Here is a 14,728-nt window from a genome sequence, read left to right as displayed (position 1 = left end):
CCTGATAGCCCTGGAGACGGATTATGATGTGTCGGGCAGGACTCGGAGCCGCCAAAGGCAGGGGTATGGGTGAGCGACCTGGCAGAATTCCTGAGGTTTGGAGAAGATCAAGAAGTTTGCTCTGCGGTTGTCGGGAAACCCAGAGGTGAAACCGTTCATTCTTCAAGGAGGATTGAGGGGTCAGCAAGAGCGGGAGAGGGGATGGGGGGTTAAAATGGGGAAGGTGGGAATTGGCAAGGGGCTGAAGTCAGGGGGCTGGATGGTTGTGGTTGTTTTTTGGATTGATGTGTTGTTCTTCTGATATTTTGCATATTTTTGTTAAAAAGCCTGGAATAAAAATATTTTATTAAAAAGATGTACCACATGCCCATGCATGTACCATATGTGTGCACACAGATGCACATGCAGACAGGTGCACGCATGTATCACATGTACACACACACGTACCACATGCATGCACACATAAGAACATGCACACATATGCACTATATGCATGCATACACACACCAGGATACTCACTCCAAATCTAGCGCCTTTCGCATGTCTGTTTGATGTCCTTCCTGAAACGCGCTGCTTCCATCTTCATCAGTGGTGTGAAGCTGACCCCCCCTGAGTATATGAAGTAGAAACTGTGTGCGGTTTGCCCTTTCTTTATTATGACCCTCCTCCGCCTGAACCTAGGGCAAAAGCAACAAACTTGGGTGAACGTCACAGGTCATTTGTTTTCCCTCTCCTCTAAATCCACCTAAACCAGCCCCCTTATCTTTTCTTCTCACTCTGCTTCATACGACAACTCCTCTTTCCACAGGTTATTCCTTCAGTATCTGTATTTTCTGGTTTGTCAGTAGTTTGTTGGACTGCCATTGGTGTGGCGACTGTGGCATAATGGGAACATCACCGGACTATTAATCCCAAACGCCTATGTGAATTCGCTGAGTAAATGGGTTCAAATCTCACTACGGCAGCTGGTGGAAATTAAAATCAATTAATAAAATCTAGAACGTGAAACCATGACAAGGATCATAGATGGTTGTAAAAACCATCTGTCTGGTTCACTAATGTCCTTTAGGGAAGGAAATCTGCTGTCCTTACCTGATCTGGCCGACATGTGACTACAGACCCACAGCAATGTGGCTGACTCTTAAGTGCCCTCGGAAATGGCCCAACAAGCCACTCAGTTCACGGGGCAATTAGAGATGGGAAGGGGGTGGCAAGGTGGCACAGTGGTTAGCACTGCTGACTTATGGTGCCGAGGATCTGGGTTCGGTCCTGACCCTGGGTCACATTCTCCCCATGGCTAGGGTCCACATCCAAAGATGTGCAGGCTAGGTGAATTGGCCATACTAAATTGCCTCTTAATTGGAAAAAAAATTGGGTACTCTAAATTATTTTTAGAAAAGGATGGGAAAATAATACTGGCCAGTGGCTCCACAGCCCATAGAATCCATAAACTCCCTACAAAGCAGAAGGAGGCCATTCTGCATTGCCCCTCCGAAAGAGCACCCTACCTTGGCCCACTTCCCCCCACCCTATCCCAGTAACGCCACCTAACCTGTGTATCCCTGGACACTACAGGGCAATTTAGCATGGCCAATCACCTAACCTTTCTTTTTTAATTTAGAGTACCCAATTCATTTTTTCCAATTAAGGGGTAATTTAGTGTGGTCAATCCACCTAGCCTGCACATCTTTGGGTTGTGAGGGAAAAACCCACACAAAACAGGGGGAGAATGTGCAAACTCCACACGCACAGTGACCCAGAGCCAGGATCGAACCTAGGACCTCGGTGCCGTGAGGCTGCAGGGCTCACCCACTGCGCCACCGTGCTGCCCCAATCCACCTAACCTGATCATCTTTGGACTGTGGGAGGAAACCGGAACACCAGGAGGAAACCCACGCAGACGTGGGGAGAAAGTGCAAACTCCGCACAGTCACCCAAGGACAGAATCAAATCCAGGTTCCTGGCACTGTGACAGCAGCGCTAACCACTGTGGCACCGTGCCACCATGAAAGCTTACATTTTAAAAGATTACAAATGTGGAAGCTGGCCGCTGTGCCACTCCCAATGCCAGGTATGTTGGGGATCACACTTTAAATGCTACTAGGATTGCTAACTGTGACAAAATATATTCTTGGAGGTTTCATCACATGACTTGCCAGTAATCCAGCCATTAGTCAGCCAACAGTCTTCCTACGCCAATTGGAATGCAAACTAATTAACCAATGAATGATGTTTGACTCTCCCCTTCTGATCCCACCATCAGTAAAATGTGTCGGTGGCAAGACCATATAGATGATTCGATCATTATGAGAGGGGTTGGGTTGGGGCAGTAAAATTCAAACCATTGTTTTTTGTAATACTTTCACAGGATGTGAGCAGCACTGGCAAGGTCAGCATTTGTTTCCCATATCTAATAGCTCATGAACTGAGTAGCTTGCGAGGCCATTTCAGAGGTCTTTAAGAGTCAACCACAGTGCAGCATGATGGTGCTATGGTTAGCACTGCTGCCTCACGGTGCCGAGGACCCGGGTTCGATCCCGGCTCTGGGTCACTGTCCGTGTGGAGTTTGCACATCCTCCCCGTGTCTGCGTGGGTCTCACCCCCACAACCCAAAGATATGCAGGGTAGGTGAATTAGCCACGCTAAATTGCCCCTTAATTGGAAAGAAAAGAATTGGGTATTCTAAATTTTAAAAAAGGAGTCAACCACATTGCTCATTGCTGTGGATCTGGAGTCACATGTTGGCCAGACCAGGTAAGGATGGCAGATTTCCTTCCCTAAGCAACATTAGTGAACCAGAGGGTTTTTTAAAACAATCGACAATAATTTCAGGTTCATCATTAGACGTATAATTCCAGATTTTGTTTATTGAATTCAAATTCCATCATCTGCCATGGTGGGATTTGAACCCAGGTCCCTAGAATATTACCCTGGGTCTCTGGATTACTAGTCCAACGACAAAACATCCTGTCTGGATGTAGGAAGCACCAGCAAGATCCCACAAACATAAATGAGATCTTGAGCTGATTATCTGTAATTTTGTGATGTTGGTTGAAGGATAAATATTGGCCAGGTCACCGGGGAGAACTGCCCCTTGATCTTCTTCCAAACAGTGCCCTGGGATTTATTTACATCCCCATGTACATGGGGCCTCAGGTTTAATGTCTCGGCACGGCAGAACAGTGGTTAGCACTGCTGCCTCACAGCTCCAGGGTCCCAGGTTCAATTCCGGCCTCAGGTGACTGTCTGTGTGGAGTTTTCACATTCTCCCTATGTCTGTGTGGGTTTCCTCCGGGTGCTTCGGTTTCCTCCCACAGTCCAAAGATGTGCAGGTTATGTGGATTGGCCATGATAAATTGCCCCATAGTGTACAATAGGTTACGTGGTGTTACTGGATGTGGGGATAGGGTGGAAGCATGGGCTTGGGCAGGGTGTTCTTTCCAAGGGCCGGTGCAGACTCCATGGGCCGAATGGCCACTGTAAATTCTATGATTAACTTCTGGCAGTGCTGCACTTTCTCAGCCTGTATTATTGTGTTCAATTATAGGGCAGAGCCTGTTCCCACAATCAACCTGACCCAGAGACCAGGTTGCTACCAATTGAGGGACACAAGGAGAGTATCCCATCATTGTGTGTACTGAAACACTCCTCAAAATGCTGATTTACTCAAACAGTCAATGATCGTGGAATGGCTACAGCACAGAAGGAGGCCATTCAGCCAGTCATTTCAGCACTTGCTCTCTGTGAGAGCAACTCACCTAGTCCCCTTCTCCCTGCCCTTTCCCCGGGGCCCTGCGGATTTTTGATTTTCTCAGCAGGTCTCTGTATTGCCAGCCTACCATTCATATCGCATTACTTTTGCCAGCATGAGCTGGTAGGACTTGTTGTAGTGTCTGAAGCTCAACAAGGATCTCAGTGAGAACAAAAGCAGTTCCAACTCCTCCATCGACCTGTTCTCTGGGCTTTTCATGGTGATTTGAATCGCCTGGTTTGAGAATCGATTCTGTGGATGCAACCAAGTAATAATCACAAAGAAAACTTGGATATATTTAACAAAAGATCAATGTTAGTAAAACAGGGTTAGTTTTAAGTGATCTACGTTTGTAGTGTTAAATATTAGAAATAAGGTATAGTTGTTTTCTTAAATGCCGGTTTCTTGGCGTTTTTCCATTTTCACCCAAATTCAACAAAACAGGCAAAAGCAAAGACAGCCACAGGTGCTGATGTACAACAGGTATAGCACAGGACAACAATCATTACAGCAATAGGAACAACAACACCGGGTGGATCAGATATGAAGGTAGGCTCGCCAGTAACATTAGGAATGATAGTAAAAGTTTATTTAAATACATTAAAAACAAACGGGAGTCAAAAGTAGATATTGGGCTGCTCCAAAATGACGCTGGTAATCTAGTGATGGGAGACAAGGAAATAGCTGAGGAACTAAATAAGTACTTTGCGTCAGTCTTCATAGTAGAAGACATGAGTAATATCCCAACAATTCAGGAGAGTCAAGGGGCAGAGTTGAATATGGTAGCCATCACAAAGGAGAAAGTGCTAGAGAAACTAAGAGGTCTAAAAATTGATAAATCTCCGGGCCCAGATGGGCTACATCCTAGAGTTCTAAAGGAGATAGCTGAAGAAATAGTGGAGGCGTTAGTTATGATCTTTCAAAAGTCACTGGAGTCAGGGAAAGTCCCAGAGGATTGGAAAATCGCTGTTGTAACCCCCCTGTTCAAGAAGGGAACAAGAAAAAAGATGGAAAATTATAGGCCAATTAGCCTAACCTCGGTTGTTGGCAAGATTCTAGAATCCATCGTTAAGGATGAGATTTCTAAATTCTTGGAAGTGCAGGGTCGGATTAGGACAAGTCAGCATGGATTTAGTAAGGGGAGGTCGTGCCTGACAAACCTGTCAGAGTTCTTTGAAGAGATAACAAATAGGTTAGACCAAGGAGAGCCAATGGATGTTATCTATCCTGACTTCCAAAAGGCCTTTGATAAGGTGCCTCACGGGAGATTGCTGAGTAAAATAAGGGCCCATGGTATTCGAGGCAAGGTACTAACATGGATTGACGATTGGCTGTCAGGCAGAAAGTTGGGATAAAAGGTTCTTTTTCGGAATGGCAACCGGTGACGAGTGGTGTCCCGCAGGGTTCAGTGTTGGGGCCACAGCTGTTCTCTTTATATATTAACGATCTAGATGACGGGACTGGAGGCATTCTGGCTACGTTTGCCGATGATACAAAGATAGGTGGAGGGGCAGGTAGTATTGAGGAGGTGGGGAGACTGCAGAAAGATTTAGACAGTTTAGGAGAGTGGTCCAAGAAATGGCTGATGAAATTCAACGTGGGTAAGTGCGAGGTTTTGCACTTTGGAAAAAATAGAGGCATGGACTATTTTCTAAACGGTGACAAAATTCATAATGCTGAAGTGCAAAGGGACTTGGGAGTCCTAGTCCAGGATTCTCTAAAGGTAAACTTGCAGGTTGAGTCCGTAATTAAGAAAGCAAATGCAATGTTGTCATTTAACTCAAGAGGCTTGGAATATAAAAGCAGGGATGTACTTCTGAAGCTTTATAAAGCACTAGTTAGGCCACATTTAGAATACTGTGAGCAATTTTGGGCCCCACACCTCAGGAAGGACATACTGGCACTGGAGCGGGTCCAGCGGAGATTCACATGGATGATCCCAGGAATGGTGGGCCTAACATACGATGAACGTCTGAGGATCCTGGGATTATATTCATTGGAGTTTAGGAGGTTGAGGGGAAATCTAATAGAAACTTACAAGATAATGAATGACTTAGATAGGGTGGACGTAGGGAAGTTGTTTCCATTAGCAAGGGAGACTAGGACCCGGGGGCACAGCCTTAGAATAAAAGGGAGTCACTTTAGAACAGAGATGAGGAGAAATTTCTTCAGCCAGAGAGTGGTGGGTCTGTGGAATTCATTGCCACAGAGGGCGGTGGAGGCCGGGACGTTGAGTGTCTTTAAGACAGAAGTTGATAAATTCTTGATTTCTCGAGGAATTAAGGGCTATGGAGAGAGAGCGGGTAAATGAAGTTGAAATCAGCCACGATTGAATGGTGGAGTCGACTCGATGGGCCGAATGGCCTTACTTCCACTCCTATGTCTTATGATCTTATAATATCCCAACCGGTTCCCTCCACGGATAAATGATCTGTCTGCTCCCAAACAGGATACAGGCAACAATTTAGACTAAAACAAAATGAACCCCAGTATGAAGGGGAATTTGGCTAACACTTACTGCGCAATCTGAAATCCTGTCCAGATCCAGATCGCAACAGGCAGTCACCCTCACATTTGAGATGGCAAAAGACAAATTCACGGAGAGGACCAAGCACAACCAGACTCATGTGAAAAAGTAAAAAGAGAACAATTACCAAGGGCCAGAAACCGAGCCCCCACAAACCCCAGGTTCAAGGATAAACCAGATCATCGTACTGTTATATTTTAAATATTGACTTATCTAAAATATACATATTACTCTTGAATCCACCAGGATGATAAAATGACCAATAGTCTTCTTGTTGAAAGATTAACTATTTAAAAGTAATAAAATAATAAACTGTGAGTCATTTTACTTAAAACTAAACTAACAATAAAGAATTAAAGTACAATACAGATAACTATATAATTATACACTATTATAACAATTTAGTTCTAACTTCTCTCACTCAAGCCATTCTATGTCTTGCTTGTTCACTGTTCTGAATCACATCATCATCTGATCATCATCTGACTTAGAAAAGGCGGGAAATCAGTTCTTATAGTATCTGACTGTGAGCCATCTAGTGTTGAAATGACTGTACTACATTTACATACATTGATCATGTATATTGATATCTGAATATCACTACACCCCCTTTCTTTTTAACATTTTCTTTGAAATATTTGAAAAGAAAATTGACATAAGAAATGCAGTGTAAACAGTATACAGTAATCACGAGATTATTGAAAAAGTTCACAAATTCAGACAATTGGGTTTTCTTCTTCTCCTGTCGATCTTCTCAACTTCAAAGGTGATGAAGAATTCTCCAGTTAGTTGTGAATCAGTACATTGGATTGCATTCTTCTTTCAAGTTGTTTAGAAACAGTCTGGTTCAAATCAAGGAAAAATGTTGACAGTATCGTTGACTTGAAGGAGATCTCTTCTATTCTTAGAGTGGTTCCATCAGAAGTTCTGATCAGATAAGATCTTGGTAAGAATTGCCTAATTATGTGAGCTTTGTCAGACCAACCTCCTTCAGGAAGTCTGAATCTAACTATATCATAACAGATAGAGTGGACAGTTCTTTTGAATGTTGATCAAAACATCTTTTCTGACTCATTTTCTGTTGTTGCATTCTTTTAAAAAGATTTTGTTGTTCTTGATCAGGAAAGTGTAATTGAGGTAATGTTGTTCTCAACACTCTGTTGTACAACATTTGAGATGGAGATAAGCCTGTTGATAGAGGAGATGTTCTGTAATTGAGTAAAGCTAAGTAAAAATCAGAATCAGATTCTTTAGATTTGCGAAGTAGCAGTTTCATGATGTGAACACCTTTCTCTGCTTTTCCATTCGATTGCGGAAAGTGTGGGCTTGAAGTGACATGTTGAAAATTGTATTTCAATGAGAAATGATGCCATTCATGACTTGAGAAACAAGGGCCATTGTCAGACATTACGATACTGGGAATACCATGTCTGGCAAAAATCTCCTCGCATGCCTTTTTAACATTGTTGGATGTGATGTCGTTCAGTTTCACTATCTCAGGAAAATTGGAAAAATAGTCAATGACTACAAGATAGTCTTTTCCAAAAAAGTGAAAAAGATCAGCACCAACCTTGAGCCATGGTGATGTTACTAGATAGTGTGGTTGCAGTCGTTCTTTGCATTGCTGAATTTGATGGGATTGACATGTTGAACACAACAAGATCATGTTCGCGATATCATTGTTGATACCAGGCCAAAGGATAAACTATCTGGCTCGTCTTCTACATTTCTCAATGCCTAGATGACCCTCATGTAACGTTGATAGCATTTCAAACGCATGTTTTGTGCAATTATAATGCGATCTTGTCTCAGCAGTATACCATCTACCATAGTCAGTTCTGACTGAATGGATAGATATTGCAGACAATTGCCTTTGGGTCATCCTTCTTGAAGATGTTTGATTCCTTTCATTAACATGATATCTTTCTGTGTTTCAATGCAAATTTGCTGAAATTTGACATCTGATACAGGTTCTTTGAATAGCTGCAAATGTGAATCACATCATTGATGGATTCTTCTTGGAGAATGTCAGTGTTGACTGACCTAGATAAAGTATAAGCAATCACTAATGCTTTACCTGGTGTATACTTCAGTGTGAAATCATATCTTCTCAATTTCATCATCAAACGTTGAAGTCTGGGAGTCATGTCATTTAAGTTTTGTTCTATGATGTGTACTAGTGGACGATGGTCAGTTTCCACTGTGAATTTGGGTCGACCATATATGTAGTTGTGGAATTTGGAAATCCCCGTGACTAACCCTAGGAACTCTTTTTCGATTTGGGCGTACCTACACTCAGTGTCAGTCATCGATCTTGACGCAAGGCAATAAGAACCCAATTATCAAAATGGTCTTGTTGCAGTAAAACAGCGCCAATGCCATTTTAGGGGCTGGTTTAGCACAGGTCTAAAGAGCTGGCTTTGAAAGCAGATAAAGGCAGGCCAGCAGCACGGTTCAATTCCCGTACCAGCCTCCCCGAACAGGCACCGGAATGTGGTGACTAGGGGCTTTTCACAGTAACTTCATTTGAAGCCTACTTGTGACAATAAGCGATTTTCATTTCATTTCATTTCATACTTGCATCAGTTGAAACTTTGGTAGGTTTGTAGGATCAAAGAATGATAAGCATGGAGCTTGCATCAATTGTTCTTTCAAATCAGCCCATTCTGCAGTATGTTTGTCAGTCCATATGAATTCTGTGTTCTTTCTGATCAATTGACGTAGAGCAGTTGCGGATAGATTTGAAATGAGCTTTCCTAGAAAGTTGACAAATCCGAGAAAGTGTAAGACAGCCTTCTTATCTTTGGGAATTTGCATTGCCTTGATAGCTTGCACTTTGTCTTGGTCTGGTTTAACGCCTTCAGCCGTTATGTTGTCACCTAGGAATGTTAAAGATGAGGCCGCAAACATGCACTTGGCCTTGTTTAACTTTAAACCATAGTTGTCAATTCTTTGTAAAACCTCCTGAAGACCCTTGATATGCTCTTCAGGTGTTGGTGACCAGACGATTATGTCATCAACATAAATCCAAACTCCTTCTATGTTCTCGGTCATCTGTTCCATTGTTCTGTGAAAAATCTCAGAAGCAGATATGATACCAAAAGGCATCCTATTGAAACAGTACCTTCCAAAAGGTGTATTAAAAGTACAAAGAAGTTTGCTGGAGTCTTCCAACTGCATCTGCCAAATCCTTGAGACGCATCAAGCTTGGAAAATATTTTTGCATTTGCCATCTCAGCAGTTATATCTTCTTTCTTTGGTAGTGGATAATGCTCTCTCTTGATACTTTTATTGAGGTATTTTGGGTCCATACCGATTCTTATTTCGCCTGTAGGTTTCTTGACATAGACTAGGGAGCTTACCCAGTCGGTAGGTTGAGTAACCTTAGAGATTATTCCTTGAGTTTGAAGTCTTGACAATTCAGCTTTCAGTCGATCTTTAAGTGGTGCAGGAACAAGTCTAGGTGGATGGATCACCGATTTGGCATCCTGTTTCAGTTGGATTTTGTACTGAAAAGGTAACGTGCCCATAGCTTGGAAAACATTTGGGTATTGCTGTAAAAGTTGCTGAACATCGTCATTGAGTGCACATGATTGACAGGTATTCATGAAGATTCTCTGTATGTGTTGCAGATCTTTGCATGCCTGTGCTCCAAGTAATGATGAACGAGTATCATTGACAATCTCAAAACTTAATAATTATTGAATGTCTCTGTTTGTGATACTTAGGTAGCAGGATCCATGTGAAAAAATGGGGTTGCCATTGTAATCATGCAATGAGCATTCTTGAGGAATCATTTCATAATGACTCTTGATCTTGGACAGGTCCTTGGAATTCAAAAGATTCGCCGAGGTGCCGGTATCCAGTGATTGGAATTGTGTTAACAAGCACAGTAGTCATCCATTTGTTGCTTACTATGTTGACTTTTTGTTCTTCCGTTGCTTGAAGATTTTTCTCATACTCTTGATGAGGTAACTTCATTGTTTTACTATGGTCCTCACTTGCTTGTAGATCATCTTGATGGACGAATCAACTATACCAACAAAGAAAATATTTACGTCATCTTCCGTGAAATCTTCTTGAGTGTTGATTTCTTCTGTTTTGTCCACTGCTCGTACTTTGTGATACTTTTTGTGTGTAGGAGGAATGTATTTAGCAGTTGATTGACATTGTGAAGCATAATGGTTGAGTTTCTGACATTTGAAACATCGTTTGCCAAAAGCTGGACAATTCCCCTTTAAGTGGGCGTTATCACATCTGTGACACATAATTACGTTGTCGTCATGACGTAATTCATAGAATCATAGAATTTACAGTGCAGAAGGAGGCCATTCGGCCCATCAAGTCTGCACCGGCTCCTGGAAAGAGCACCCTACCCAAGGTCAACACCTCCACCCTATCCCCATAACCCAGCAACCCCACCCAACACTAAGGGCAATTTTGGACACTAAGGGCAATTTATCATGGCCAATCCACCTAACCCGCACATCTTTGGACTGTGGGAGGGAACCGGAGCACCCGGAGGAAACCCACGCACACACGGGGAGGATGTGCAGACTCCGCACAGACAGTGACCCAAGCCGGAATCGAACCTGGGACCCTGGAGCTGTGAAGCAATTGTGCTATCCACATTGCAACCGTGCTGCCTTAAATTGTGATGTACACGCATGTGCAGACATCTTCTTGAACGTATCGCATTTTGGTGCTTGTGGTAATACCAGGTATTGCAGTACCTGAGAGGTGGGTGACCATTGGTTAGACCCAGGAGTCTACCATTGGCTGATGTACATAGCTCCGCCCTGAGAGGCGGAGTATAAGAACCGATGCCATCCCAGCTGCCTTCACTTTCTGTATCGAAGCTGCTGGGGAAGAGTTCTAGCAGATTAAAGCCTATTAGTTAAGACTCACCTTGTCTCGAGAGTAATTGATTGCGCATCAATTTAATCTGCTACAACTTCAGTTGAAAGAATCATAGAATCATAGAAGTTTACAGCATGGAAACAGGCCCTTCGGCCCAACCAGTCTATGCCGCCCAGTTTTTACCATTAAGCGAGTCCCAGTTGGCAGCACAGAAAGGAGTGTCTTCAGCTCAGCCCCCACGCGGACAACTCTGCTGCTATTTTCAAACATTGGCTGGCGTGCTTTAAGGGCCGCCGACACCCCCACGGAAGGACAAAAGATGCATCTCCTATGCTCACGGGTCAGCCCTGGGATCTACCCTCTTATCGAGGAGGCGGCGAATTATGCTGCCGCGATCGAGCTGCTAGAAGGACATTATATCCGCCCTGTGAACCAGGTCTACGCTCGTCACCTGTTGGCGACTAGGAGGCAAAGCCTGGAGGAAACGTTGGAAGACTTCTACCGGGCGCTGCTGGTTCTGGGCCGAATCTGTGGCTGCCCGCCAGTTTCAGGGAACGAGCACACGGAACTTTTGATCAGGGATGCTTTCGTGGCAGGTATGACCTCCCCCGATATCCCCCGAAGGCTCCTAGAAATTAACACTCTGGGACTTGCAGAGGCACGGGCCCTGGCGGGGTCCATGGACATGGCATATAAAAACGCGCTGACCTTTGCTCCCGATCGCGCGGCGGCCCCCTGAGCTGCGTGGCACCCCGTAGTGGCAGCCCCTCAGACCTTTCCCCTGACCTCGCAAGCCTGCGCGGCGAGACGGCCCACTAACGCCACCGGACCCCGCTGTTTCTTCTGCGGGCTGGCGAATCAACCCCGCCCACGCTGACCGGCCCGCACCGCCACCTGCAAAGGGTGCGGCAAGAAGGGCCACTATGTGGGGGTCTGCCAGGCCCGTGCCGTGGCCGCGGTCTCCAGCGACTATTGGCAACCCCCCTTTCAGGCCCCGACCGCCCAGCGCTCACCGCCACCCACCTATCCTAAGGCCACGTGCGACCCGTGGGCGTGGCCATTTTGCCCCCCGGACACCACGCTGGATGGGTGGGCGCTGCCATTTTGTCCCTCGCCGCCGCCATCTTCTTCATCCCCGGACACCATGTGCGACCCATGGGTGACGCCATCTTGGATGGAGCCCCAGGGCCCCAGCACAGCCGACTACATGCTGCCCGACCAGAACTCTCCATTACTGCAGCTGGCCTCGGTGACTCTAGACCAGAGTCGGCCCTGGACGCTGGCGAAAGCTACAACGACAATCTCCATCAACGGCCACGAGACGTCGTGCCTGATCGACTCTGGGAGCACGAAAGCTTTGTTCACCCTGACACGGTAAGGCACTGTTCTCTTGTCACCCATCCCGTAAATCAAAGGATCTCCCTGGCCTCCGGGTCACACGCGGTGGAGATAAAGGGGTTCTGCCTAGCGAACCTCACTGTCCAAGGCAGGGAATTCCACAATTTCCGCCTGTACGTCCTGCCGCACCTCTGCGCAGCCACCCTCCTTGGGCTGGATTTCCAGTGCCATCTGCAAAGCCTGACTTTTAAATTCAGCGGCCCAATTTGAGTATAAGAATTGGCAAGTCATGTTGCAGCTGCATAGAACCTTAGTTAGGCCACACTTGGAGTATAGTGTTCAATTCTGGTCGCCACACTACCAGAAGGATGTGGAGGCTTTAGAGAGGGTGCAGAAGAGATTTACCAGAATGTTGCCTGGTATGGAGGGCATAAGCTATGAGGAGCGATTGAATAAACTCGGTTTGTTCTCACTGGAACGAAGGAGGTTGAGGGGCGACCTGATAGAGGTATACAAAATTATGAGGGGCATAGACAGAGTGGATAGTCAGAGGCTTTTCCCCAGGGTAGAGGGGTCAATTACTAGGGGGCATAGGTTTAAGGTGAGAGGGGCAAAGTTTAGAGTAGATGTACGAGGCAAGTTTTTTACGCAGAGGGTAGTGGGTGCCTGGAACTCACTACCGGAGCAGGTAGTGGAAGCAGGGACGATAGGGACATTTAAGGGGCATCTTGACAAATATATGAATAGGATGGGAATAGAAGGATACGGACCCAGGAAGTGTAGAAGATTGTAGTTTAGTCGGGCAGTATGGTCGGCACGGGCTTGGAGGGCCGAAGGGCCTGTTCCTGTGCTGTACATTTCTTTGTTCTTTGTTCTTTGTATACCCCCCTTACTGTCTGCGGCCTCGCGACCCTCAAGGTCGACCCGCCTTCCCTGTTTGCGAACCTCACCCTGGATTGCAAACCAGTCGCCACCAGGAGCAGACGGTACAGTGCCCAGGACCGGACCTTTATCAGGTCGGAGGTCCAGAGGCTGCTGAGGGACGGGGTCATCGAAGCGAGCAACAGTCCCTGGAGAGCTCAAGTAGTGGTGGTAAAGACTGGGGAGAAACATAGGATGGTCATTGACTACAGCGAGACCATCAACAGGTTTACGCAGCTGGATGCGTACCCTCTCCCCCGTATAGCCGACCTGGTGAATAGGATCGCGCAATACAAGGTTTTCTCCATGGTGGATCTCAAGTCTGCCTACCACCAGCTATCCCTCCGTAATGGTGACCGCCAGTACACAGCCTTTGAAGCAGATGGGCGGCTCTATCACTTTTTAAGGGTTCCCTTCAGTGTCACGAACGGGGTCTCGGTCTCCCAACGAGAGATGGACCGAATGGTTGACCGGTACGGCTTACGCGCAACGTTCCCATATCTGGATAAAGTCACCATCTGCGGCCATGACCAGCAGGACCACGACACCAACCTCTGCAATTCTCTCCAGACCGCGAAAATCCTTAATCTGACATACAATAAGGATAAATGCGTGTTTAGCACTGACCGTCTAGCCATTCTAGGCTACGTAGTGCGAAGTGGAGTCAAAGGCCCCGACCCTGAACACATGCGCCCCCTCATGGAATTCCCCCTCCCTCCCTGCCCCAAGGCCCTAAAGCGCTGCCTCGGGTTCTTCAGCTATTATGCACACTGGGTCCCCAATTACGCAGACAAAGCCAGACCCCTGATCCAGTCCACAATTTTCCCCTGTCGACGGAGGCCCGCCAGGCCTTCAGCCTCATCAAAGCAGACATTGCAAAAGCCACGATGCGCGCCATCGACGAGTCCCTCCCCTTCCAGGTCGAGAGCGATGCGTCCGACGTAGCTCTGGCGGCCACCCTCAATGAAGCGGGCAGGTCTGTGGCTTTCTTCTCCTGTACTCTCCATGCTTCCGAAATTCGCCACTCCTCGGTTGAAAAGGAGGCCCAGGCCATAGTCGAAGCTGTGCGACACTGGAGGCATTACCTGGCCGGCAAGAGATTCACTCTCCTCACGGACCAACGATCGGTTGCCTTCATGTTCGATAATGCGCAGCGGGGCAAGATTAAGAACGACAAGATCTTGCGGTGGAGGATAGAACTCTCCACCTACAATTACGAGATCTTGTACCGTCCGGGGAAGCTGAACGAGCCTCCTGATGCCCTGTCCCGCGGCACTTGTGCCACTGCACAAGTGGACCGCCTCCGATCCCTCCACGAGGACCTCTGCCAC

The 14,728-nt window shown here is 46.2% G+C and overlaps 1 protein-coding gene across 1 annotated transcript in view; it reads right to left on the bottom strand.

Annotated features, from left to right (window-relative positions):
* Nucleotides 1–14,728, bottom strand: part of LOC140394804 (cyclic nucleotide-binding domain-containing protein 2-like) — a 159,051-nt gene that overhangs the window by 81,092 nt on the left and 63,231 nt on the right. Inside the window, 4 exon segments of the mRNA XM_072481993.1 lie at nucleotides 520–539; nucleotides 542–593; nucleotides 596–677; nucleotides 3,840–4,003. Of these exon segments, the coding sequence (XP_072338094.1) occupies nucleotides 520–539; nucleotides 542–593; nucleotides 596–677; nucleotides 3,840–4,003 (318 nt within the window).

This window comes from Scyliorhinus torazame, chromosome 2 (assembly GCF_047496885.1).
Source record: "Scyliorhinus torazame isolate Kashiwa2021f chromosome 2, sScyTor2.1, whole genome shotgun sequence".
NCBI lineage: Eukaryota > Metazoa > Chordata > Chondrichthyes > Carcharhiniformes > Scyliorhinidae > Scyliorhinus > Scyliorhinus torazame.
This window is presented reverse-complemented; position numbering and strand designations above follow the sequence as displayed.